The sequence below is a fragment of the Ursus maritimus genome, unplaced genomic scaffold (assembly GCF_017311325.1).
Source record: "Ursus maritimus isolate PB19 unplaced genomic scaffold, ASM1731132v1 scaffold_14, whole genome shotgun sequence".
NCBI classification, from domain to species: Eukaryota; Metazoa; Chordata; class Mammalia; order Carnivora; family Ursidae; genus Ursus; species Ursus maritimus.
This window is the reverse complement of record NW_024423786.1, coordinates 27,018,225-27,045,273: the sequence shown is the minus strand read 5'-3', so window position 1 is coordinate 27,045,273 and position 27,049 is coordinate 27,018,225. Positions and strand designations below refer to the sequence as shown.

At 41.1% G+C, this 27,049-nt stretch overlaps 1 protein-coding gene across 1 annotated transcript in view; it reads left to right on the top strand.

The window, feature by feature from the left end:
- Window positions 1-27,049, top strand: part of ATXN7 (ataxin 7) — a 92,532-nt gene that overhangs the window by 20,475 nt on the left and 45,008 nt on the right. Inside the window, 1 exon segment of the mRNA XM_008703169.2 lies at window positions 22,739-22,843. Within this exon segment, the coding sequence (XP_008701391.2) occupies window positions 22,739-22,843 (105 nt within the window).

Below are 27,049 nucleotides of genomic sequence, written 5' to 3'. Positions count from 1 at the left end.
TTCTTTTCTTTTCTTTTCTTTTCTTTTCTTTTCTTTTCTTTTCTTTTCTTTCTTTCTTCCTTTCTTCCTTCCTTTCCTTTCTTTCTTTCCTTTCTTTTTCTTTCTTTCTGAAACTACTGCATTGTAGATTGTATTATGAACGTACTGTGGTTGTTTAAACGCAGTCTCCATTGATGGATATTTAGGCTCTTAGTAGTTTTGCTGCTTTTATCGACAGTGGTACAGTTCAAGTACTTTTATAAGCTTCTTAGCACTAGTGAAATTTTTATTTGCTGGTTTTGTAAATGAACAAATGGAAGGTATATTTAAATAGATAATGCCAGAGTGCCCTCCAGAAAGGCTTTTCTGGTGTCAGAGGTCCAATTATATGACAGAAAAGTTTGTTGATGGCTGGGAGCACAGTTCTTTCTCTTGGAGTCTGTCTCTTCTTACGGAACTGGCAGGCTTGCCTTTTTCCCCTGATTTCCTACTCCCCAGGTTCTGGGCTGTTGAAAATGCAGTCTTCCTGTCCTGTAGAAACTTAGAGCCCTGTGATTTGAAAAATGCAGTCTCACCTTCAAAGTGTTGTCCTTAAAGGAAGAGTTCATTGTATGCTTCCTGGTTACAGTGATTGTCTTCATCTGAGAATCACAAAGTACCTGGGGTATTCCCTCTTTAATCCACACAGAATCGGGGGTGCCCTTTTTTGCCACCCAACGTTGACTTTCTTCATCTCCTCTGCAAGCCTCAGCCTCCAAGTCTCAAAAGCAAAAGCTGTTTTCTACCTCCCTCTAGAAAGTCCATGATGAGTGAACTGTACAGCTCATAACAGGATTTGGGGTTGAATAAGGAACAGAATGTTAAGTGACTGTAGTCTCAGCTACTTTTCTTTTACAAAAAAAAGAGGAAATAAAATTTCCCTGTGACTGTGGTAATCTCCCTTGTTTTCCCTCCTGAAAAAAATGACATTCTTCATTGGGTATTGAAATAAACTTTTGCAGAGCAGTTTGTTAGATAACCTTTCTGGGGAGGGAAATGGTTCCTGCTGAAGGAATAATAAAATTGATATCTCACAGGTACCTAATGGAGCAAGTGGCTAGTTGATTATTGTTAGTTTGTATTGTATTTAAGATGGAACTTTTTTTTTTTGAAGAAAGTTAATTGGAAGTTGGGTGATTGATTTATTTGCAGATTTTACACTTGAAAAGTATGGATGCTCATCCTTATTTTCAGAATCATCAATTGCCCTAACTCCGTTGTAGCTAATGGCTAACCCTGCATTTGTACAGAGAAGCCAAAGACTAATTCCTCCAGGAGCTGGGGAAGTCTGAATACCACCCCCTTGTGTCCTGTCCTTTCATGTTTGCCTGCCAGCTGGCAGCCTCTCCCACCGCCTCTTCATTCCTGCCTACTCGGAGGTTATGATTGAGTCTGGCCTCTTTGGCGCACCGTGTGCCGAAGTTACGCCACTTCTGGGAAGAGAATTCACAGAAAAAATTGCCTGTTTCTCTGGGTTCTTGGGGGCAGGGGATGTTTTTGTTTATGCTGATGGGAATCACTCTTTGAACAATGGAAGGAGAAATCAGAAAGCAGACGGTCATCCTACACACACCTCTTTGCAGAGATCAAGATGGGGTGGGGGAACACTGGTAAGAGATGGCCTTTGTGAGAGGCAGAAAAGGAATACTTCTGGTTGGTAACTGAGGGAAGAGGGTGAAATGAAGAGTGTTACATCCTGGTGACTCAGTTTTTTTAAGTACTTCCTCTCTGGGTTCCTGTAATCACACCAAGAGTTTTGCAGGGTGTTAATGCTTGTTGCACTGCGCTTTGCATTTCCTGGGTTACAATCCCTGCTCCTTCACTTCCCCACTGACCTTGGGCAAGTTATTGAATACCTCTTAGCCTCCATTTCCTCACAAGTGGGCATGGGTTAGGATAGACTTTCCCCCATAGGGGTTTTGAGGGTGCTTTAATTAATAGAGGGTTTTTCAACCTCAGTGTTAATGACATTTGATGCCAGATAATTCTTTGTTGTGGGGGAATGTCCTGTGCATTGTAGGGTATTGGGCAGCATCTCTGGCCTCTGCACTGGGTGCCAGAAGAACCACATGCCCAGATGTGACAACCAAAAATGTCTCCAAACTTTGCCAGCATCCCTTTAGGGGCAGAATTGCCCCTGGTTGAGAACCACTGCTTTAGTAATACAAAGACCCTCACTCAGGTCCTGCCATATAGGAGTGTTCTTCAGTGTTGGATGCATACGAGGTACTTGATAAATGTTTGAACGAATGACTGAATGTTTGGTGTCGCTCATGTGATGCTGTTGAAAGACTGCTAGCTCCTTCCTTAGAAATCATATTATGGAGGAGATTCCTTGCTGAGATTATCGTGGTGTTACATTAACTACATTCTTCGGGGTGACCACCAAGAGAAGCACTCCCTTCCTTATCCTGAGTTTCACTGATCCTGCACAGCCACACCCAAGAAGTCCAGAGTAACTGTTACTGTATATTCTTGATTCCAAGATGCCTCCTTTTCTTTTCTTTTCTTTTTTCTTTTCTTTTCTTTTCTTTTCTTTTCTTTTCTTTTCTCTTCTCTTCTCTTCTCTTCCTCTTTTTTTTTTTTTTTTTTTTTTTAGATTTTATTTATTTGAGAGAGAGAGTGCATGCTTGTGTGAGTGTATGGTGGTGTGTGCATGAGTCTGGGGAGGGATGGGCAGAGGGAGAGAGAGAAGCAGACTGCCCCCTGAGCCGGGAGTGCGAACCTGGGGCATAATCCCAAGACCCTGAGATCATGACCTGAGCCTAAGGCAAACGCTTAACCAACTGAGCCACCCAGGTGCCCCCTCTCTTTTTCCTTTTAGTGTTTCTGAAATAAGAGTGGACTATAAAGTTGAGAGATACATTACTTTATTCTTCCCCAGAGGCTGATATTGACACATACTTGGTGGCACCTTTGAAATGAAGGGATGTGGTATTTCTGTGAATGTCTCGGCTTTGCAACTGGATTGGAAGCTCTTTATGGGCAAAGGCTGCTTTACCATGCTATTTTTCCCAGTACTCAGCACAATGCCACAAACATACAATCTCGAACATTTGAACAGCCTGCACTTTTCACTGTTCTGTGATGATGCCCTTAAACTGCTTTTCATATGGTTTTGGACCTTCACACAGCTCAGGACAAAAAGCAGTGCAACCTCTCACATGATGTTGGTACCAACAGTGTTTTTTGCAATAGTCTCCGTTTTGCCATTTCAGCAGTGAGTGTGAGTGGTTATGTGATGGTTTTACTGCATTTTCTTCACGAAAAAGATAAATAGTACAAATTAATTTTCTGATACTGCTGATGAAAGAAACATAGGTCTTGGGGCGCCTGGGTGGCTCAGTTAAGCGTCTGCCTTTGGCTCAGGTCATGATCCCAGGGTCCTGGGACTGAGCCCTGCATAGAGCTCCCTGTTCAGTGAGAAATTTGCTTCTCCCTCTTCCTCTCCCTGTGTGTGTGTGTGTGTGTGTGTGTGTGCGCGTGTGTGTGTGCGCGCGTGCGTGCGCGCTCTCATTTTCAGATAAATAAATCTTAAAAAGAAACCTAGGTCTCAAATTTTTGCAGGAGGATTGTGTCATACATGCTGTGACTTATGCAGACCATACCTTATGATGGCACAAACGAGAAAAAACTGTGGCTAATTTCACCAGTTATTCCATGTATATTGCCCTGAAATGACCTTGAAAAGGAAGGTGTGAATCAACTAAGATGTAAATTCCACGAGAGCAGGATTTTGCTCCCAGCTGTATCTTCAGCATCCTGAAGGGGTGTTTTGAACATAGTAAGCACACAATTATGAATATTGATTGCTTTTTCTTTATTTGGAGATGCTTATGGGAACTGAGTCCAAGTGCAGGCATCTCATTGTCCTGTGATTCTGGTGTTGAATTGATATTTTGGTACAGTAAGGCCCCTAAATACAAGCCAACTATTTCGTTTGGTAGGAACAGCCATCTGTTCTAACATCAGTGACACAACTGGCTGTGTGGGACTTACTGGCTGGCCTCCACGTGGTGTCTGAGACATTTTCAAGGATGATTTCAACTGATGTTAGAAACTAACCAATTTATCTCTTTAAATGGAACTCAACTGTTAAAATCAAGACAGATGAAAATCATCAGGCATGCAAAGAACTATAATAACATCAACATGTTAGGTGGGTTTAAGCTGGGATCAGGGGACTGTTGTGTTTACCTTGAAGTACTAGACGTATATCCCTGGAGGCTGTGTTTCAAAGGTGATCCCTAATTAGAAATTCTGTGATTTGTGGTGTTGAGTTACAGGATCCCAGTAACCTCTTGTTTGACTTCCACATATGTTTGGGTGTAAGAAAGTAGGGGATTGCTTGTGGTAGGGTCTAGGTAAATTTGTGTTGATAGATTAATCTCAGATTATAATGTAATGAAAGAGATGAAGGTCTTTCCTGTAATAGAGCTTGATTTGTCTTCATCCATGATTCCACTCCGCTCATATTTTGTGCTTTTGACTGGTTGGTCAGTTTTCAGTCTGTTCCTTTTCTCCCTGATTGCTTATTCATGCTGGAGTTAAGAATGGAAACATTACAGTCTTCTAATAACTTTAATCTGATTTGCAAGCATTCTACAACTCAAACCCATTTAAAGAAAGGCAACAAGCCCCACGATAAGAAATCTCAAAAAGAAGAGTGAAAATGTTCCCACTTTAGCCTAGTGTAATTATTTTTGCTGTTCGGTTGCATAGGCAGGCTGCCAGAAGATAGGGGTACAAATTAATTAACCAACTGTTTGCAGAGATATGGCCATGTCATTACCGATAAGCACAGACGTAAATAAGGCAGCGAGCGTGTCGGCTGTTTTTCTGAAATGAGGGAGGACAGAAATATGTTAACTAAAATAAAATAGACCAAAGGCTTACTTTGTTAGTTTCCATTTATTAGTACATGAAGTTCTTTTTCCGTGTTGTCTTAAGTGCTTCGTGATGTGTTGAATGAGGGAGAAAGTGTGGATTGTCATGTTAGTCTTTTAAGAGTATAGCTGAATGCTTTGTACTTCAGTTGAACATATTTAAATCCCACCCCCAACCACTGAAATCATTTCCAATGTAATTTTTATACACCATAATTTAAGGTAATTGGGATTTATTAGATCGGTGGTGAATTTTAAGTAGTATGTACAAAGTAATGTATGTGAACAGTTTTGCCCACACAGGTGTCTTAAAGTCATTATAATGTCAGAAGCTGTGTCAATTCTGCAAGGGTTGAATCTTTGTATTTCTTGTTTACTCTTCCCCAGAGGTGATGTTAGTGAGACCCTTAGTGAATACTTGTTGAAGGAGGGAATGAAGCTCTGTAACCAGTGACATGTCATTACATGCTGGTTAGGGACTAGGATCTGGAGTCAACTAGTTTTAACCTTTAACCACAGACCCATCTCTTGCCAGCTCTGCCACCTTGGGTGAGTTACTTAATCATTCCATGCCTGTTTCCTCATTTGTAAACTTGGGCTAATAATAGTACCTCTACCGCAGGGTTGTTGTGAAGATTACATAACATAAAGCATGTAAAATACTGAGCACACTGTGTAGCCCAGTGAGTGCTCAATAAGTGTGTGACGCGGTGACTATTGTTATCATTTTGTATTTTAAACATTTGTCTGACGTTTTACTTTATAAGCACTCAGACAAACAAACTGGAGAAACGGGTGTTTAACTTGAGGCATCACTCTGAATTGTGGCTACGCAGGGTGTTATCTGCCAACCACATCTGTTTGCATACGGTTGTGGTAACTGAGCTTTGAGTACCTTGTTCAGGTGTGTTGACCAGTTTGCCCTGGAAGGACAAGGAATGAAACTGCACAGTACAAAGAAGTACAACTGAGATAAGAGAATGCACGAAGCTTTCTGGTGAAGGTATTGCCCATTAGCTCTTAGAGTTTTTGAAACAGAAATGAGCTAACAGAACAAACTTGAGATACTTAAATATTTCCCAGTAGTAATAAACTACATCTAATCTGCTTAAACAGAAAAAGCCTTTGTAACATTAGGAGTTATTAGGTGTAGAAGTAATTAACCAACAGTCAACAGTCCTCTTTCTTTCTCCCCTTAGTATTCCTCATAAGTCTCTCCCCTCCCGATACCCACCCGGAGACAGCAGCTGTACAAGTGAGTTTCCTGCACAAAGGGAGGACTACCAGAAATGTTTATAGAACTAAAAATGTATGATATTCAGAAAAGTCGGAGTTAAGACCAAAAGAACAATTTGCACTTTGATGACCTAGTCTGATTCAGCTGTCTCCTAGGTCAGACCAAGTGCTGTCAATTAGGAAGCATCTAGTATGTGTGGAATGAGTGGAGGCATGAATTAATCTGATTAATTTGAGCTGTTTTCACAGGCATCAATGAAAACATTAAATTGACATGTGTACAAGTGCAACAGCATCTTTTTAGACACAAAGGAAGATTTATCTTTATTTTTTATTGTAATTTCTCTTTAAATATAGCTGCCTTTGGGGAAAGCTTTAATTCACTTGAGTGTAAGCAATGAGTAGTTTCGGGCATTTATGCCTGGTTCTCATCATTCTTGGAACCATATTTTTAATTCCTGGATGACTTTGAATTATTGACACTTATTATTTATGCCTTGCCTGTTGTTTTTGTTTTTCCCGTATGGGGAAAACAATGTTTTAGGATTTATAAAACATTTCTCTAAAATTAGCAGAGAGTCTTCAGGATGAAGGCTTCTTTGGTATCTTCTTGGAAGTCTCAGAGGTACCTAGATTTCAAATGTCCCAAGTGTATGGTCTTCATTCGCAGACCTGGCATTCTTCCAGAATTCCTTTTCAGAGACTGGTACCACCCATCTATCCTGTTCTACAGGACAGGAGACATGGCGTCATTCTCTGCATCAGCCTTGTGTCCAGGCCATTACCAAGTCATGGCAATAGTTCCTTCTAAATGTCTCAGAATCTTCTCTGTGCCATCACCCTGCTATCCCCAAGTCCAGACTATCCCATGTCTTCACCTGTACTATTGCAAGCAGCTCCTGTCTGGTTTCCATAGTTCTGCTTTGAACCATGAACCTCCCTTCTCCACGCTGCAGTCTGAGCAGTGTTGAAAACAATGATAATAAACAGTCTGATGATACTCTTGCAGTAAGCACTTCCAAATGGCAGAGTAAGGACCCCTGAAAATCTCCTCCATAAAAATGGTGAGAATGCTGTCAAGAATTGCCAAAATTAACTTTGTCAGCATTCTGAAAATTAAGACTGGCAGGATCTGTTGAACACTTACACAAGAAAGAAAGCTGAATCTCTGTAAATACCGCAAACGCTGGGGGGTTTTAATTCACTCTATTTCAAACCCCACTGCTAGCTCCATAGTAAGTTTGAAAACCAACTGCCCTACAACTATGAGAGCTGTGAAAAACAGCAGCGTAGAAGCCACCAGAAGGGACAGAAGGGATTTCAAGCTCCCCCAAAGTCCTATTCCCAGGCATTTGTCACTCTTTAAACTGCGTGGTAGCTCCCTAAAAAGTTCCATTCTCAGAACTTGTCTTTATTTGGGCTGGCTCAGGGTTTACTATTGGTCCTGTTTATTTAAAAAAAAAAAATTAGTGGCAATTATTGACCATTACAGTTGTCTGAGGTGGTGATACCAGTTGAGGCTAACAACAGTCTGACCAAGAAACTAAGTGGGAAACCCTGGAAAAAAGATGTCAATTGGGGGACCTGAGAAAGCCCTAATCCCTTATGTCTGGCTGACCTTGAGGCGCTAGGCAAGCAGGAAGTGAAGGCTGAAGCAGAGTTGTAAAATGCTCGCTAGAGCATTGATGGCATGCTCCAACATACACATGGAGCCCCTCAGCAAGGGCTGGGAGACTCACGGTTCAACATATTTAAGGAAATCCCTGTCTAATAATTAGCTAACCACACACAGACTTTTGACCTAACCACACATAACAGAGAATATAGACTTTACAACAGTTAGACCAGGTAAATCACTAAACAAGCAAACAAGGGCAGGTGGATCTGATTTCCAGAGTTGACACATTAATATTATTTGTCCAGTCTTCAACAAAAAATTACAAGAATGGCAATGAAACAGCAAAATATGGCCCACATGTCGGTGGGGGGGGGGAGAAGCATAAATTGGAGTAATGTGAAAGCATAACTTTTTAAATATATTGTTAAAATTAAGTTGGTTTTATTCAAACTGCATTGTTTGAAATTATTAATCGTAATCCCCAGGCCAACCATTAATAAAATAAGTTGGGACAAAAAGGTAAAAGAGAAAAGGAACTAAAAAGGTATATTAGAGGGGCACCCTGGTGGCTCATTCAGTTAAGTGTGTGACTCTTGGTTTTAGCTCAGGTCATGATCTCCAGGTTGTGAGATTGAGCCCCACATTAGTCTCTGTGCTGGGTATGGAGCCTGCTTCAGATTTTGTCTCCCTCTGCTCCTCCCCCCAACTCCCTTTCTTAAAAAAACAAGACAAAACAAAGGTATACTAGAGTAGATCAGTTTAACACAAAAGGAGGTAGTAATGGAGGAACAATAACAAAAGTCACAATACATATAGAAAAAAGTAGAATCACAGATGTAAATCTTATCTTACCTGTAATTACATTAAATGTAAATGGACTAAGTACTAATTAACAGGCAGAACTTGGCAGAATGGATTTTTATTTATTTATTTATTTATTTTTTATTTTTTTAAGATTTTTTATTTTTATTTATCCGACAGAGATAGAGACAGCCAGCGAGAGAGGGAACACAAGCAGGGGGAGTGGGAGAGGAAGAAGCAGGCTCATAGCGGAGGAGCCTGATGTGGGGCTCGATCCCACAACGCCGGGATCACGCCCTGAGCCGAAGGCAGATGCTTAACCGCTGTGCCACCCAGGCGCCCCTGGCAGAATGGATTTTTAAAAATCATCCAACAATGTGCTGTCAACAGGAGACATACTTCAGGTTCAAAGTCAGAAATATGTTGAAGGTTAATGGAAAAAAATATACCATGCATATAGTAGTCAAAAGAGAACTAGGCCAGGGGTGTTTGGCTGACTCAGTAGAAGAGCATGTAGCTCTTGATCTTGGGGGTTATGAGTCTGAGCCCCACACTGGGTGTAGAGATTACTGAGAGAAAGAATGAACAAATGAATGAACTAGACTGGCTATACAAATATCAGAGAAAATAGACTTTAAAAAAATGTCATTAGATATAAAGGAGGACATATTATAATCATGAAAAAGTCAATCCATCAGGAAGAAATAACAGTTATAAAGACACATGCACCTAACAGCAGAGCTTCAAAATACATGAGGGAAAAAAACCTGACACCAAAAGGAGAAATTCAACAATAATAGAGATTTTAATAACTCACTTGCAAGGATGGATACAACAGCTAGGCGGAAAATCAACAAGGATATAGAAGACTTGAAAAACATAAACCAACTGGACTAACCAACAACAGCAGGAATACACCTTATTCTCAAATGTGCATGGAATATTTTCCGGTATCATATGTAGGTAGCCTCAGTAAATGTAAAAAGACTGAAATCATACAATTTCAAAGTATGAGTTCTAACCACAGTGAAGTAAAATTAGAAATTAACAACAGAAGGCAATTTGGGAAATTCACAATTAAATGATACACTCCTAAATAAGCAGTGGGTCACAGAAGAAATCACAAGAGAAATTAGAAAATACTTTGAAGTTAATGACAATGAAATACAATGTATAAAAACTTTCACCCTGCAGCTAAAGCAGTTCTTAAGGGAAAATTTAAAGCTACATACAGCTCTCTTAAAAAGGAAGAATGATCTCAAATCAATCCTCTAACCTTCTACCTTAAGAAAGTAGAGAAAGGAGCAAACTGAGCTTGAAGCAAGCATAAGGAAGAAAATAACAAAGGTTAGAGTGTAAATAGATGACCTAGAGAACAGAAAAAAAAAAAAAAAAGATAAAATCAGTGACGCCAAAAGCTGGTAGTTTGACAAGATCAGAGGGCTTTGATTTTGATAAAATTGGCAAACTTTTAGCTAGATTTCACCATAATATTCCTATTACTAAAATCAGGAATTAGATGACATCAGTACTGACCTTACAGAACAGAAAGGAGTTATAAAGGAGTACTGTGAACAACTGTGTGCCAACACAGTGGATAACTTAGATGAAATGGACAGATTCCTAGAAAGACACTACCAAGCTACCAGCACTGACTCAAGAAGAATTAGAAGATCCAAATAGACTTAGTACAAGAATTTGAATTAGTAACTTTAAAACTTCTCACAGAGAAAAGCCAGGGCCCAGATGGCTTGACCGGTGAATTTTACTAAATGTATAAAGCATTAGCACCCATCCTACGCAAACTCTTCTAACAAATAGGAAAGGAGGGAACACTTCTCAAATCTTTCTGAAAACAGTATCCTGATAACCGAAACCAAAGACCAAAACTACAGACTAATGTACTTAGTATACATTATATGGTATACATTTATTATATTCTACAATGCACATATGCTCAGTATAAACTTAAGCAATATACATTTGAGCAAGTATGATCAAGATGCGTTTGATAGATGGACAGATTGAAAAAAATCTGAATTATGTTATGAATAATTTCTCCAATATTGGTAACATTATTCAGCATTCGGTCCAAATTGTATGATGCTCTGTTTTCAGCACATCTCAAACATTTATGTAAACCGTCTGAGAATCTTGTTAAAATGCAGACTCTGGTTTGGTGGATCTGGGTCAGGGCCTGAAATTCTATAATTCTAACCAGGTTCTTGGTGATATGGAGGGTATGGTCCATGGGCTATACTTGAGCAGCAGGGGGCTTTGGGGGTGAACATAGAGTTGTATGTTCTTTCTTTTTCATTGTAATCATTAAGGTAGAAGATCTATGACCATCTTCTCTCTGGCTTCATGAGTCACAACCAAATTCGACATTTACTCTACTTTCATTGTCTATTAAAAGTCAACCTTCTGGGACATGTTTTTGGTAAGGTATTTAAAGACTTTGTAAATATGAGCTGATTATGTTTTATAACATCCCCTTCAGGTACTTAGGAAAGATACAGATCTCTAGTTTGCTACACTCCTCACAGGCACATGGCTGTTGAATAATACCCACCTATATTCTAAAGCAAATAACATGCTTAACATGCCAACTGAAGGCTAGCCATTTAATTTTAGCTTTCATGTGTTCATGACTAGTATGTAGAAAGACCGTTGATTTTTATGTGTTGGATTTTGTGTATAGGCTAAATATTTGTGATCCCCTCCAGAATTTATATATTGAAACCTAATCCCCACTGTAAATGATTTTTGGAGGCTTGGCCTTTGGGAAGTAATTAGGTCATGAGAATTGGAGACCTCATGGGATTAGTGCCCTCATAAGAGAGGCTCCAGAGAGCTGCCTCACCCTCTTCATGTGGGGTACACAGGGATAAGAAGACTGGGAGCCAGGAAGCAGGTTCCCACCAGACATGGAATCTGCTGGCACCTTACTCTTGGACTTTCCAGACTCTGGAACTGTGAGAAGCGTCTGTTATTTATAAGCCTCCTAGTTGATGGTATTTTATTATAGCGGCCCAAACAGACTAAAGCAATTTTGTTTCCTGTCATCTTGCTAAACTGGTCAATTCTCGGAGGTTTTCTGTAGGTTCCTGTGATTTTTTACATAGACCGTCTACATAAAACTGTCATAGGGACAGTTTTATTTCTTCTTTTCCAATCTGTATGCCTTTTAATTCCTTTTCTTGCCTTATTTCTCTGGCTAGACCTTGCACTATTATGCTAAATGGTGAGGGATGCCTGGGTGGCTCAGTGGGTTAAGCATCTGCCTTCTGCTCAGGTCATGATCCTGGAGTCCCGGGGTTGAGCCTGAGTTGGGGCTCTCCGCTCAGTGGGGAGTCTGCTTTTCCCTCTGTCCCTCTCCCTGCTCTCATGCTCTCTCTCTCAAATAAATAAATGAAAAATCTTTAAAAAATTAATAAACAGCAATGGTGAGAGTGGATATCCTTCCTTTGTTTCTGAGCTTAGGAGGAAAGTATATAATCTTTCTTCATTAAGTACGGTATTAGTTGTAGGTGTTTTTTTGTAAATGTGCTTTGTCAAGTTAAGGAAGTTCCCTCTATTCCTAGTTGTGTGGAGGGGGTGGTTGTTTATCCTAAATACTTTTCTGCATCATTTATGATGGTATGATTTTTCTTCTTTAGCCTGTTAATATCATGATTACATTGTTTGATTATGGATTATTTGAAATGTCTTTTTAGTTTCCATGTATTGGGAAATTTTCATGTTGTCTTTCTCTTACTGAATTCTAATTTGATTCCATCATGGACAGAGAACATACGTGTGATTTCAGTTCTTTTGAATTTGTTGAGGTTTGTTTTATGGCTCAGGGTATGGTCTATATGAAGCTAAGCATTTAAAAACAGAGATAGGTCAGTAGTCAGTGCCATTCCGTAGTTAAAACTGTACTTAGTTGTATGAGAGCCATCAATTTTCTGCGTACAAGATACTGGCAGATGTAGTGTTTCTGTATTGACTGTCTTTTGAACAAAAAAATAAATGATATTCTCAATTGAGTCATGAAATTATAATTGTAACCATAACAATAATGATGGTAAAATTAATAGTACTCTTTATTGAGTCCTTATATACACTCTCCTTACTGTATTTAGAATAGAATTAAGCATTTTACATGAGTTATCTCATTCAATTCAACAGTCCAGTGCAGAACTTGTGAGGTCTGGAAGTTAAGTACCTTGCTTGAGGTTACAATACCAGCGAAGGGGTATACACTGTTTTAGCCCACATCTTACCCTTGGGCTACAAGCTTAGCTGAATGGTAGTGTTGCAAATCAGATTCAGTAAGGATTTTGGCAGGCACTTCCAGATTTAGGACACCTGGCATTTCAGGCTTGGGTTCTGATTTGAAAGGTCAGAATTTACTGACAGTATTTTGAGTAGCTTAAGGTACACATGAGACAGCCTGTCATGTGTACTGCCCAGTTGGTCACCCTTGTAGCCTGATGTGACTTCCCTAATGCAGATTCCCTAGGATTTTGCTGTTTGCCCCCTCTCTTCTGTCCCAGGCACTGCATCTCACTTTCAGTACAAGTAGTGATAGCATTGTGACTTTTATCTGGGAGGGTCACTGTAAAGCTGGCCACTCGTAGTTAGTGATTCAAAATATTAGGACTATTTTCTTTGAGCTAACTCTTTGGACCTCTGCTGTTTGGTTAATTGCTTTTTGACTTAAAACATGTCACTTTTCTTTTTTAATCCAATCTTTATTGACTGCTTTAGTTCAAATAGGGCCCCAAATTACATATATCTTAGCAGGCTGTTGATTGACCTTTTTGTCCCTAGTTGGTTCCATTGTTTAACATCTTATGGCCAAAGGAAAGTCTGATTTCTTTTAGTTATTGGAGCAGAGGATATGAGTTTGGGAGAAGTGTTTGTGAAGGGTAGGAATAAAATTCTTTTATCCTTTCCCAGTTGAGACCTTAAAGCTCATTTAATAGCAATTAAAAACTTTTTTTTAGGTTATTGATATTACTTTCATTCTAGAATTGAGAGTTAGCATTTGAAATAAATTTTGGACTGACTGTAGTAAAAGCTTAGTATGTGCAGACCAGCCTTCCAGGTCTGTCAGGTTATTTAGAAGTGTTTCAGATTACTAACGGGGCTGAGCGTCCTAGTATCTAAGGGAAACTTTGAGGAGCAATGAGAGCAGACCATGCAGAGGTAGATGAAACAGTCCACTCTCTGCTAGGATGCCTTGGTTGGCTTTGATTAAACATGGCAGAAGAGCAGAGATGTCCTGAGAGAGGTAGGGAGGGCACTGAGTAATGGAGAGGCTTGTGTACTGAGGTGGAGAAGAACATGTACTTTTGAAAGTCACCTTCAAATTCCAGCTCCTCCACCTCCTGACTCTGTCACTTAAGGCAGGTAATCTCCTTGTGCTTTCTTGCTTTTTTTTGGTGAAGTATGGGAATTGTAACCTTGAAAGGCAGGTAGTATTGTGAAGATCAGATGGTGTAATACTTAGTGCTGTACTTGGAACATAGGAAGCATTCAGTAATTGTAAACTTTTATTATTTTTGTCTTATGTATTAATGCTTCTTAGGGTTTCTTGTTATAATTTTTGTCCACTGATATGTACCGAGTACTCAGAATGGTGTCTAGGCATAGTAGGGATTCAATATGTGAGTAAATGAATGAATAAATGAATGATGCCATGATACTTGTAGGTACTTCATACATAGTATCCTAAGAAGTGCTGGCTGTAGATGGCAGAGATTGGAAGCAGTGGCCAGTGTAGCTCACTGACAGTAAAAGTAGAAATAATTAGAATCATAATAGGTAAGGCAGACTTAGCACATGTCAGACACAGTTCTAAGAGCTTTATGTACACTAATTTTATCCTTGTAACTACCCATTAAGATAGCTACTAGCATCATCTCCAATTTATGGATGAGCATACTGAAGCAGGGGGACTTGTTCAAGGTCACAGTCCTAGTGAGTGATGATGGTATTGGGATTTAAACTCGGGGAGTCTGATGCAGAGGGCTTTCTCAGATTCTTTTTTTTCAGAACCTGTTGTGTGCCAGGCACTGTGCAGTGCAGATGATGTGCAGGGCACCCACCCGCGTGGAGCTTACATCTAAGAGAAAGAGCCAAAACACAAATAAGAAGTAACTAATGAGTGAAGAGAGGAATTATCTGAAGAGTTGGGGGCCTGCTTTAAATGGGGGTGGGCAGGGAAGGTGCTTCTGTTGGAATGTAAGCTGAGACCTGGAGCCAGCCAGGCAAGGCATTCCAGACAGAGGGAACAGAGTTAGCAAGGGCCCTGAGGTGGGACAGTGATTGGCATGTTGGTGTAATTGTCAAGGAGATGAGAATTCTGGAGTGGAAATTACAGGTGAGTACTATGTCTTGAGGTTGCTGAGGTCATGCAGGGAGGGCCTTCTAAACATTGGTTTTCATTCTGACTACATTGGAGAACCACTAAGGGGTTAAGTCAGCCTAGGAGATATTTTGATTTAAAAACATCACTGGGTGCTGTGGGGAGGGGGTGGGGGTTGGAATAGGTGGAAGGGAACATAGAGCTACTATGATCAAAGACCAGAGAGCAGTGATAGGGAAGATGATAAAAATGGCTCACATTTTAAAGTACTTTGTACCATTGAAGCCTTTTATATTCATTAGTCCCTTCAACAACCTATGAGGTGGTTATGATTACTTGACCCATTTATAGATGAGGGAACTGAGTAAAGGCTAGTAGGTGGCATGGCTGAGGTCTGAATGTAGCCAATCTGGCTCCGGAGGCTGTGCCTTTAACCACTAGGCTCTGTTGTCTTTACAAAGTTCTTCCATCTGGGTCTCCCATGGTCCACGCGTTCACGTTAGCTGCAGTGAGGAAGGAACTGCAGACCCATCTTTGGCTTCCTCCCTTGGCCTCACACTCCACCCACAATCTCCCGAGGGCTTGACAGGGTCCTCCAGAACTTGTCTTCAGCCGGGTTTCCCCCGTTTTCATCGCACAGGCATTTTGTGTCTCTGTTGTATCAGCCCTTAGGGACCACTGTCCTTGATCTGTCCCCCCCCCCCCCGTTATCTTAGTTGATCCACACTCATGCCACAGTGACCTTTTCTATCATGTGGCTTCCTCACTTATTATCTTGGGTTCTCGCTGGCTTGCAAGGGTATAGCTTAAACTCTGAAGCATGGGCCCTGACCCTTCACAGGGAGAGGGGTGCCAGCGAGCTGCCTCTGCTGCCCCACTGCCTTTCACTGCTTACAGCGGGGAGTGTGTGGTCAGCAGTTGGAGCGGGAGACCACTTGAGCGTTCAGCTCACGTTGTAAAGTAGTCCCTATTTGTGTATATATCAGTCTTCTGTCAGTTTAATTAGTGAGAGCTGGGGCCCTTGCAGTGGACATTGCTACTATGTATATATTTTTATGTTTTTGGGTTTTTTTGCTCACATTTATTGAGCATTTGCTACATGCTCAGCACTGAGTGCTCCCCATGGATTAGTTCATTTAAGCCTCAAAATAACACTTTGAAATACAGGTCCTGTTAACTGTATTTTACCGACTTGGAAACTGAAGTTCAAAGAGGTTAAACAATGTAAAACCATGATCACACAGCCAGTGAGAGGAAGAGTAAGGACTCGAATCCAAGTAGTGACTCCACAACTGCTCTTCATTACTGCACTGACATACTGTGAAAGAGAAATCGCTGATGTGCGTATTTGAGAATCAGACCCTGAAACATGATTTTTTTCCAGAAATGGCCTCCAGGAATGGGATCGATCTTGTGTTCAAGGGAAACCTTCTCACCCCTTGAATGTTTGTATCACAAAGTGGCATACCAGTTCTAGTGGATGACTCTGTCATTAAATGACATAAAGCCACAATTATAGCCTTGACTTATGATGGCCCCACAGGGACTTTAATACTTCACTTATTATTCATCAAGTAATGTATGACATGTACTTATTTGCTGCTTCCTATTGGTCAAGTTAGGCGTTGTCAGGCACTGTCACTAGAGCAGGAAGCCAGACAAATACAGAACTTTTTCTAGTGGGAGGAGATTAAGATTCACATGGCTAGATGGATTGTTAGAAATTGGGCATGGTGCATTGTGGCAAGGCTAACAAAGGCAGTGCTCTGGGAACATGTAACAGGGCCTGCCTAGCCAAGTCTTCAGAACAGTGACCTCGAGGCTGAGAGTGAACCGAGTAAAGCAACAAGCCAGGTAAAGATGTGGAGAAGGTGGTGGTTCCAGGCACATGGAACAGCAGGTGCCTGGGTGCTGTGGCAGGGGAGAGCATGATGTGCTCCAGGAACAAATCAAAGGCCAGCAGGGCCAGCTGTGCAGAGCCAGTCGGAGAGAGGCAGGTCAAAGCTGTTCAAGACCTCGTGGGCCAGTTTTTATCCTAAGAGCAACTGGAAGCTGCGGAAGAGTTCTGAATGCTGGTCATTACTTCACAAACACAGTGAGAACTTGCTTCTCAGGATCCTTGCTAGGGAAGGCAAGAAGTCTGCTGTCCGGCAGGACTACAGAGGTGTTTGCTTATAGCTTACCATTCATAAATCATAAATCAGTGAGTGAAGGACTGCAGTGGGATAATGAATGGTATGAGTAAGAGCACAGCAGAGAGGGCAGTGGAACTGGTTCTTATTAAATGGTGGGAGTTCCAGGAAGAAGAGGGGAAAGCTTTCCTTGCTACAGTAACTGTTCTGGCCAAAAGATAGGATTGTGGGAAGACAAGGCAGGCTCTGAGGAGGCCAGGCAGTCTTGAGACTGGAGCCGGTTGACTCAGACTGGAGAGATGGGAGAAGCCAGAGGGCTAGGGAGGGGCCTTGGTCGAGGAGAGGTTGGTCAGGGGTCCAGGCCCTGTTTTGGAGCCAGCATTGGCTTCAAGGAGAGGAGTAGTGTTATTGCTTTGTAGGTCTGTAGCTTTGGCAGTAGGGTGGGGGAGGCTGAAAAGGGAAGAAACCCTGGTTCTGTTAGGAGAGCTGGTGTGTGGAGGCCACCACCATGGGTACCTGAAGTGGGAGTGGCATGGAGGAGGCAGATTTAGGCAGTGTTTCTGGGAGAACATTGGGAATTGCTTGGGCTTGTGAGCCCCGCACATCTGGGTTCAAATGTCCACTCTTGCTACTTACTAGCTTCTAAGGTCTTGATGTCTGTGTGCCTTAGTTTCCTGAGCAATAGTGTGAGTGTATGACTCCTATCTCACAGGGTGGAGAGGGGGCTGTTCTGTGAGTATGTCTAAGGTCTCCTAGAGCTTTGCATGTACTAACTTTTTTTTTTTAAAGAATTTATAAATTAGAGAGTGTGAGCACAGGAGCAGGGGAAGGGGCAGAGGGAGAGGGAGAAGCAGACTCTCTGCTGAGCAGGGAGCCCGATGCAGGACTTGATCCCAGGACCCTAGGATCATGACCTGAGCTGAAGGCAGACACTTAACCGACTGAGCCATCCAGGCGCCCTGTATTAACTGTCTTAATCTTTCCGTCCTGTGAAGTGCCCAGTAAACTAGGTACTGTTTATCATTACCATTTGATATGTGAAGAAACCGAAGTTTGAAGAGCTTATAGACTTGCCTAAGGACACACTGGATTCAAAGTAATAGGGAGTGGTCCTCTCTGTTAGCCACTCTGCTCACAATACCTGTGATAGAGAGTAACTACTGGGTAGGTGGGGGGGGGGGGAAGAGGTGGAGCTCTTTGAAGAGAAGACAGCTGAGACAGACCTGGCAGGGTGTGAATGTACCAGGCATTTTATGAAGAGAGAAAGGGCAGAGCCTAGCTGACAATAGCTTTCTGGGTCTAAGGAGAGAATGGAGGACAGTGTGCCTGGAGCAGAGTGAGCCAAGGAGAGAGGAGCAGGAAGGAAATAAGGGAACAGAGAGTGAGAGGGAGGTGGATGAACATCTGGCGGGGCCCTGGGGGCTATGGTAAGAAGTGAGATTTTATTCCTAGAGGAGCGGGAAGCCACTGGAGAAATGTTAATAGTAGTGATGTGATCTGCTGGAGGACTTCAAAGAATCAGTTTGGCGGCCGTGTGGAAGAGATTGCAGACCAGCTGGTAGTTGGACTTCTTCCATAGTCCATCAGAAAGGTGCTGGTGAGGGCTCTACAGCAGCGGCTTAGATGATGGAGAGAAGTGGATGGAGATTTTAGAGTAGAGCCAAGCAGACATGCTGGTGGCCTGGATGTGATGAAGGAAGTGGGGAGTCAGAGATGACATCTGGGTTTTTAGTTTGAGCAATCAAAGAGATGAATAGTCATTTACCCAAGAGAGGGAAAGTTTTGGGGGATGGGAACAGGGTAGGGTGGAAAGTGGAGCTCTCTTGGACATGCTTATTCCTTTTGAGATGTATATAAGACGTCCAGATGGCAATGTCTAGTAGGCAGTTGGATATATGAGTCTAGACAGAGCTCAGGAGCCATCTGGGCTAGAGACGGAAATGTGGGAGTCATTGGCATGTAGAAATTGGGGAGCATGGGAGAAGGGAGACAGCCAGGGTACTACAAAGGTGGAATGCTTTGCTTACAGCACACACGTTCTGTTGTTGGACTCAGTTCTCAAAATGGGGATAGTAGCACCAAAGTAACTGAATACATTCCCTCCCGTTTAGGGTCTGGTTTCAGGCAGAGAGCCTTCATTGTACATTTGCCTGTGGAGGTTTTGCACATGTGCTCATGTGTCTATGTGCTTAAACCCAGGCCTTCCTAGTGTGCTGGCCTGGGGTCTCCAAAGTACATGCTGGCCTAGGTGTGGGTGCTGGGCTACTTGCTAAGTGGAAGATTGGAGTGACCTGAATCCTGAAAAAGATTTAGGGCTTACACACAATAAAATCCATTCTTCAAACTATTTCAGAGTCCATGGAGCCAGGTACAATTTAAAAACGTTTCATTATTTTGAAGTATATAATGGTCTAAGTTGTATGTATACAGTGTATTTTATAAACTTTCAAAAAATTCAATAGTAACTAATTTTTATCAACTCTCTTTCATTTTTTAGTTTAGATCAATCTTTTACCTCCTTGCATTTGGGCAAGTTTTATATGTTAATTTGTAGATAGGCTGATTATAAACTTATGCTTTAAAAATATTCAGAAACATACATACTGTCTCTCACAAAAATTTCATTTTCTCTGTTGCCACAACATTCCACATTCTGTTCCTGTTGCTAAGGCCTCTGGAATGTCCCAGTGCAGAAAAAGGATATAGAAGTCTTTTTTTTTTTCTCCTGAAGACATTTTATTTAAATTATTTTGTGTCTTCTAGCTTATTTCCAAATATGGATATCTGAAAGTAAAGAATTTAGAAAGCTAAAATTAAAGTTGCTTTAGATTTTCACAACTAGAACTTGATTTCTGAGAGTAGCATGAATTGGATTTAAATGTACCATGTTTCTTTCAGTGGGTGTGTGTGTGGGGGGGCACATACCATCATATGTGCCCAGGCAGGCTTTTTAGGGAGTGTGATGTGCTGGTGAGATATTAAAAACTGAGCTCACGGAGCACACCTGAGTTTGGGTTCTGGTTATGCTTTCTTGGTGGGTGATAGTAGACAAGTTCATGTCTCTATCGGTAACATGAGGATTTTATTGTAGGATAAACCATATAAAAAGTCCTTTAGCACAGGGCCTGGTACATAGCAGTCTCTCAGTAAAGGCCAACTGTTTATCCTATTTACTGTCATCATCGATTGCAAATGATCTTAAGTTATGGAGGAAATTAAAGTTTTTACGGAAGTACAGACTCCTGGTCCCTTACAGAATGACCCCTACCTTCTTATTTTTACTAGTGTTTCTAAATCTCACAAAAGGAAGAAAGGAATCACAGCAAAAAAGAACAGTTTTTATATAAAGGTTATTGTAGCTAGTTGAATTGCCATTACTTGGAAGGATTGGTACAGTTCTTAATTTTTTGAAGTTGTTTTATTTATAAAGGGGTAGGGGGGCTAGTCCCCAGAAGTATTTGGTGTCTGTCAAGTGATACATTTTAAACAACATTGCTTAACATTGAGTGCTGTGGGAAACCACACAAAACCAGCACATTGCAGTCACCTAAATCTAAAGTGAGACCACTTAATTTAATGCTGTTTTAACTACTGTTTAATTAATAAAACTGAGTCAATTTCATTAATGAACTGTTAATTTGATATTTATAGACATTTCATACTTCACAGCTGCAAATTATGAATGCTACATTCTGTAATTCAGGTTTTCTTTCTCATTTGGTCTTGTATTGGAGGCATTTAGCAGAGGGGTATATGGAACTTAAAGGAAACTATGTATATTTTATTTTGAAAATGAAATGTCATGTCAAGAAATTGTAGCCATGGAAAATGGCTTATTACATGTTGATCATTGCATGAATATAACCTTTCCTTTTCTCCCACATGTACTATTTTTAACTCAATGTGGGCATGCTTTCAAGGAAAATAGCACATTGTTTGGTTCTTATTTTTCATTAAATTATTAAGCTTAGTCACGGAAGTCAGTAGTCTACTAGAAGCTTCTTGCATTATCTAATCAGTTTATCAAAGGTGTTCAGCGCTGACATTCCAACTTAATGGAGGTGGAAACTGGAAGGAATTTCTAGAAATCACGTTCTTCTGATCTTCAAGGGACCAGATCCAAGCCATTGTTGTGAGTCAGAATGGAATCCCAGCTACTGACGTAGACAGAGTACTTCATCTCTCTGTGAATCAGTTTCCTCCTTTTTAGAGTGGGGTTGTAATGGTATGTACCTAGGTGGTTGTGAGAGAAGAATGAGATCATATAGCACCTAGAAACTGCTCAGTGCTGCCCCTGCATCCCAAAATCTTGTTGGTCCTTGGTATGTTTCAGATTTATAGCTAGTGATCTGTGCAATTCAGTGTAATAGAAGCTGTTTAAGAAAATCTGAGTTATATCCATGTGTAATATTAGATCAGTAATTTGATGCTTTGAGGCTATGATCACTTTACATCTCCTCAGGGCATTTTCTTTTTCCTTTAAAACTACCATGATCCACCCAAGCTGGAGAAAGTGTGAAATTAGATCTCACAGGAAAGAAAACAGATGCTAATTAGTTTTAGATCTTTTTTCCCCCCTTTAAACTTGGTATTTGGTCTACTGAACTATTTGTCCAATTGAAATTTGCTAATTATCCATTCAGTGCAGATAGTCTAAATAGTGTACAATACTTAAAATCAGCGGTTGTCTTTTTTTTTTTTTTTTTAAGTAATCCCTTTGCCCAATGTGGGGCTTGAACTCACCACCCAGAGATCAAGAGTCCCATGCTGTACTGACTCAGCCAGCCAGGCACCCCTAAAATCACCAATTTTGAAATATTTAAGAGATTAGATTCTGGATCTGAAATGTTAGTACTGTTCCCTCCCTAGATTATTGTTAATTAGTAATTATCCATGGCTAGGACCTTTTAGTTAACCACATATTACCAAATATCAAGTCACTTTCAGTTTTTGTGTATATACAGATAGTTTAGTGTTACATCTGTGTTTTAATTAACTTCTTAACCATAAAAAAATCTAACTTGTATCTTGCCCTGTTCTAGTAACTGAGCTGAGATTAATGTATGAAATGTGGTGTTTGTACCAAAGTTCCATGTGTTCAGGAGCATCAGTATGTGAGCAAAATGACTAGAGGTTCTTATGACCTGAAAAAAGAGTATAAAAATAATCTTCTTTGTATTACATACTGACCAAACTGGCAATTTTACTCTTCAGTGAAACCTCTGCTTCCTTTCTTAACTGTTCCATAGAACTCAGAGACCAGATGGCTGGAATAGAATGCATAGTTAAACAAATAAAACCATTAGATGATACAGCTTTCTGAATTGCTAAGCATTTTATGTGGTTGCAGATTCTTACCCCTAACCCTTGGTGGAGTTCATCTAAAGTTGCTTTATTGTGCGAGTGTATTCATTGTTTGCATTTTAATAGATTTGTCTGTTTTACCTCATACTGATGATTTTTGGTGCCTTTTTATTTTAATCCTCTGAACAGTGTTTCTGTAAGCCTGATTTGATTTCTCTCTTAATAGTCATGGTGCCACATCAGTTACTTTTAAATGTTACTGGAGTAACATTTGAACTGGTATACTTTATCTTAAGGCAGCTCCTTTAGAAAGTATTGCTAGCCTAAATGGTTTCGTATTAATCAGAACCAGATGAGTGAGTGATGCTCTCTTTCTTTGTTGCAGACATGCCAATATTTGGTCTGTGTCCAGCCCATGATGATTTCTACTTGGTGGTGTGTAACGACTGTAATCAGGTTGTCAAACCGCAGGCATTTCAATCACATTACGGTAAGTGCTTAACCATTTAAAAATCATTATTAGAGGGTAAAAGGTAAAGCAGGATTAAACTGAGGGCCAGTGACAGCATGGATAGGATATAATATCCCTCCCTCTGTCAGGAGGTAGGCTTTCTAATTCATCGAATGGGTTAATGCCTATCCGATGTTGGGTATTTTCTGAATTTTATTGAAAGTGATGTGTATTTTCTAATTTATTGAAATTGGACAAGGAAAAATGTATTTCATAAAATCTCTTGAAATATTGAGTCACTATAGTGAAAGGTTTATTTCCTTCTAGACCTCATGATTGTGAATTTAGTGGATGGTAAAATTATATATATGCAGTGTGGATATATGTCTTTTTTTTAAAGGAAATGTGATTTTGAAATTCCAAGTTCAGTAGTTCTAAATCCAGCTTGACATGATGTTCTAATTTGTGAATATGATGAAGCTATCACACCTTCTCCATTAAAATGCATATGTACTTAGAAATGAAGCATTGTGTCTTTAGGGATTTCATGAACCCCTGAGCCCTCCCTGGTCTTCTAGGCTCCACGCCTGTTGTCTGGGTGTTTAATCATGGAAGAATCCATATAAGATGGTTTTGCATTGTCATAATGCCACCTAAAAACATAGTTTGATATGGGTTCAATAACAGCTCAGAAGAAACACCTTGTTTCAGGCATGGGTGTGTATAGTATCCTTATTTATTTCCTTGGAGTTTACTGTCTAGCTTAAGAGACAGGCAAAACTAACTAGACATGCTTTTTAAACAACTGTGAGTTGTTTCCTCATTGTCCTCAGTACTCCAGATGGAAGCTGGAGACAGAATAACAATGGGATCCTTCTATAGATAGAGTGTTTAAGCAAAGCTTCTAAAGAGGTGACCCTGGTGACCCGAGCTATAAGTGATGGGATGGAGCCACCCATGTGGCAGGCTGGAATAAGAGCATTCTTAAACAGAGAGAGGGGCTGGCGCACGGCTGCCCACCGTAGGTGGAGGGTAGTTAGTGAAGGGAAGTAGAGACTAGAGAGGTCTGCCCTTGTGGGCAGGGACCCTGATTATGCACAGCCTTGAAAGCCAGAGTAAGAAGCTTGGCGGCATTGTAGGACTTATATATAAGGACATAATATATAAGAAAGTGGCGCAGGCCCACCTCACTGGTGAATTTGCTGAGAATAAATGGCAGGAGAAGGGTAGAAGCAGGGAAAAGCATTCAAAGGCAAGACATGATAACAGACTAAAGGCTAAGGTGGGGCACTAGAGCTGCATTTTAAGGCTAAAACTTTGAGACGCATTTTAAGGCTAAAACTTACAAGGCTTGCTGTTGGGACAACAGTTGTTTTAAGAGTCACGCCGTCATATCAACATGCCACCATGTTTTCCTAAAGGAATAGATTTTATAACCAGAAAAAGGTTTTTTGAGTTTCTGATTCTGAGTAAAGCCCTGGGGTAGGCTCTAGAGTGAGTACAGAGGTGAATAAGATATTGTCTTGCTGATCAAGAGTCATAATGGTTACTATTAGAAAAGGCAGTTAATCAGTTGCCAAATATTTTGGAGTTCAGGATTTTGAAGCCAAACTAGATTGGATTTAAATTTAAGCTTGCAAGATCCGTAGTTGGTCATTTGGCCTGGGCAAGTTTTCCAACCCCAGCTTCCTTTGTTACAATGTCAGAATGGTAATAGCAACCTCATAGGTTCTCAGTGACCATAAATGAAACAACATGGTAAAGCGCCTCATACAGTGCCTGACACATAATAGGTATGAGAGAGAGAGAGAGAAAAGTACAGCTGTGGATACAGGAAGGTTGTGTCGAACGTCAAAAAACAGTCCAGGGTCTTAAGAATAAGGAGGAACACAAATTGCTTCTTGATGAAAAGGCTTCTTAGAGAACATTGCCTTCGGGTTAGGCGATTCTGAAGAGTAGAATGGATCTGTTGTCCCATGTGCAGATGTTTTCCTTCTGTTTTTAGGTATGTAATACATGTCCATTGTGGAAGATGCAGAAAATACTTTTTAAAAATCATTTATAATCCCCTAAAATGGGAAGTGTTTTGATGGCGATAGATAGGGCTACCATATATAAAACTTAACAGTTTGTGTGAGGAACAGCCATGTTTGGTGGCCCTAGGTTGGCAGGAGCGATGATGTGAGCAAGCACAGAGGCAGGAAATTCCACGCTGTCTGGAATGGACTGCATGGAGTCTCCATTGGCCAGGGCTGATGTTCCCACACGTGGATGAGCAGTGTGCCGAGATAGACTGGGACTAGCTCTCAGAGCCTCAGTGCCCATTTGACGCCCCTGGCCTTGATGTGTCAGTGGGGACCTGCTGTAGGTTTCTTAGGCCCAGAGTAATGACTTAGTGGTCCTCCAGAGAGGATTGGTGGGGTCGGAGTGGATCAAAAGGGAGTGAGAGGGCAAATGGCAGTGTGAAAACAGCTGCAGCTTGGGGCAAAGCCCACTGAAAAGGTGTTACCTCTTCCAGGACTCCCTTAGGTGGAAAGGGGCCCTTTTGGTCCCCTCTTCCACAGCCCTTCACATAGTTGTTCCAGCACATCTTTTGGAGATGATTTTCTTTCTCTCACTCTCTTTATGAATGTCAGTATATTGGCGGCAAGGGTGAGGGAGTCCCATAAAATTACATTTTTACCCTTTTTCTCTGCTAGTACCTAGTCTACTCAGTATCTTCTAATAAGATAACTTGTTGAAGGAGAAAGGAATGGTGGTCACTTCAAACATGTGAATGAGAAGATGTGAATGCAAGATTCACATACTCACAGGCCTTCTGTGGTTACACCAGGCCTGGGATGGGACTGACAAAGCCACTGTGTGGGGTAGGGGGGGCCTTGGTCCCTCTAGTGGCAAGGGAAATATTAAAGCTTTAATAGAGAAGAGTCCCTAGCAGAAAGATGGGGCCCAAGTGTTCTGAGAGAGGTTTTGGTCTGGGAAATGTTGAAGGACTTCCTCTGAAGGCTGATGGCAAACAAACAGGAGGTTTGGACATGAGTAGGTGTGATGGGTTGGGTGCAACTGCATGAAGTCGAGGGAGGCACCATGTGATGACCCTGGAGAGATTTGGGACCGACACACCACTCACCTGGAGAGAAGGAGCGGGGGGCAGGGGGTCTCCAGTACCAAGAAGCATTCCCAGTGCTGCCAGGGTCTCTTCTATCCTTGGGGATAAGGGTTATAACAGGAAAAGGTTTTCTTTGGAACCCATGTGTTTTTTTTGTTGTAATTCCCAAAGGCCCATTCTTACATGTTGTTTTCAAAATCAAAATCCTTCTCAGTGGCCATTATAGTCTATTTATTAGGTATTACAAAGAATCCTTACCTGCCAATGGAGGGATTCTCTTTTCTTATCTCTGCATGGAATTGGTGAAAATGTGTGGGCAGTCTTCTGTGAATTAATGTATTACTGATGATCTATCTGTGACTTTTATGAACAAGTGAGCAGTTGCTGCAAAATCCAACAGGCAGTTCCTTTAAAACCACTGCTGCCAGGACAGAGAAGGAAGCCACAGTAGCGACAAGGCTTGTAAATCGGTTCGTGTTGGTGGTCATGTTACTGTGAATTGTTGAGCAGCTAATTACCAAGAGTTGTAAGAGATAATACACTTTTTTGCTAGCTGAACTGCCTTTTTGTGAGCTAACGATTAACCAGGATTTCCATGTGAGCAATGATGTTGATTGATGGTAGTGTCGTTTTGGCATTCCCAGTTTCTCATAGGTCTATTTGCTTTCATTGTATAGATTGCTTTTTTTTCTTGGACCACTGTGTAGTAATATCATACTTTCTTGATGGTGTTTTAATGTTTTGAAGTAGTCCAGGATACTTCATATTTTCCTTTAGTTACTCGTTTTTTTTGAGAGCAAGATGTTCCTTACTGTTAATTTCAAATTTAAAAGTATAATTTGAGTCGTTGGATCCCAAACCTGCTGTGCATCTAAATCAGAGAGGAGCTTTCTAAATGGGCAGCTTCCCAAGGATCATTCCGATCGATGGGAATCTCTGGATGGGACCTAGCAGTCTACATTCTAAACCACTCTGGAGACTGATTCTGACCCACAGGCTGGCCGGATGTACTGATCGCAGCAGATCCCTCCACTCTGTCAGGGTTGTTGCTTTGTATTGCTGGTGCTTGGCACAGTGACTGACGTAGATTGGCACTCACAAATTTGTTGAGTCTAGCAAGGATGGCACGAGAGGAG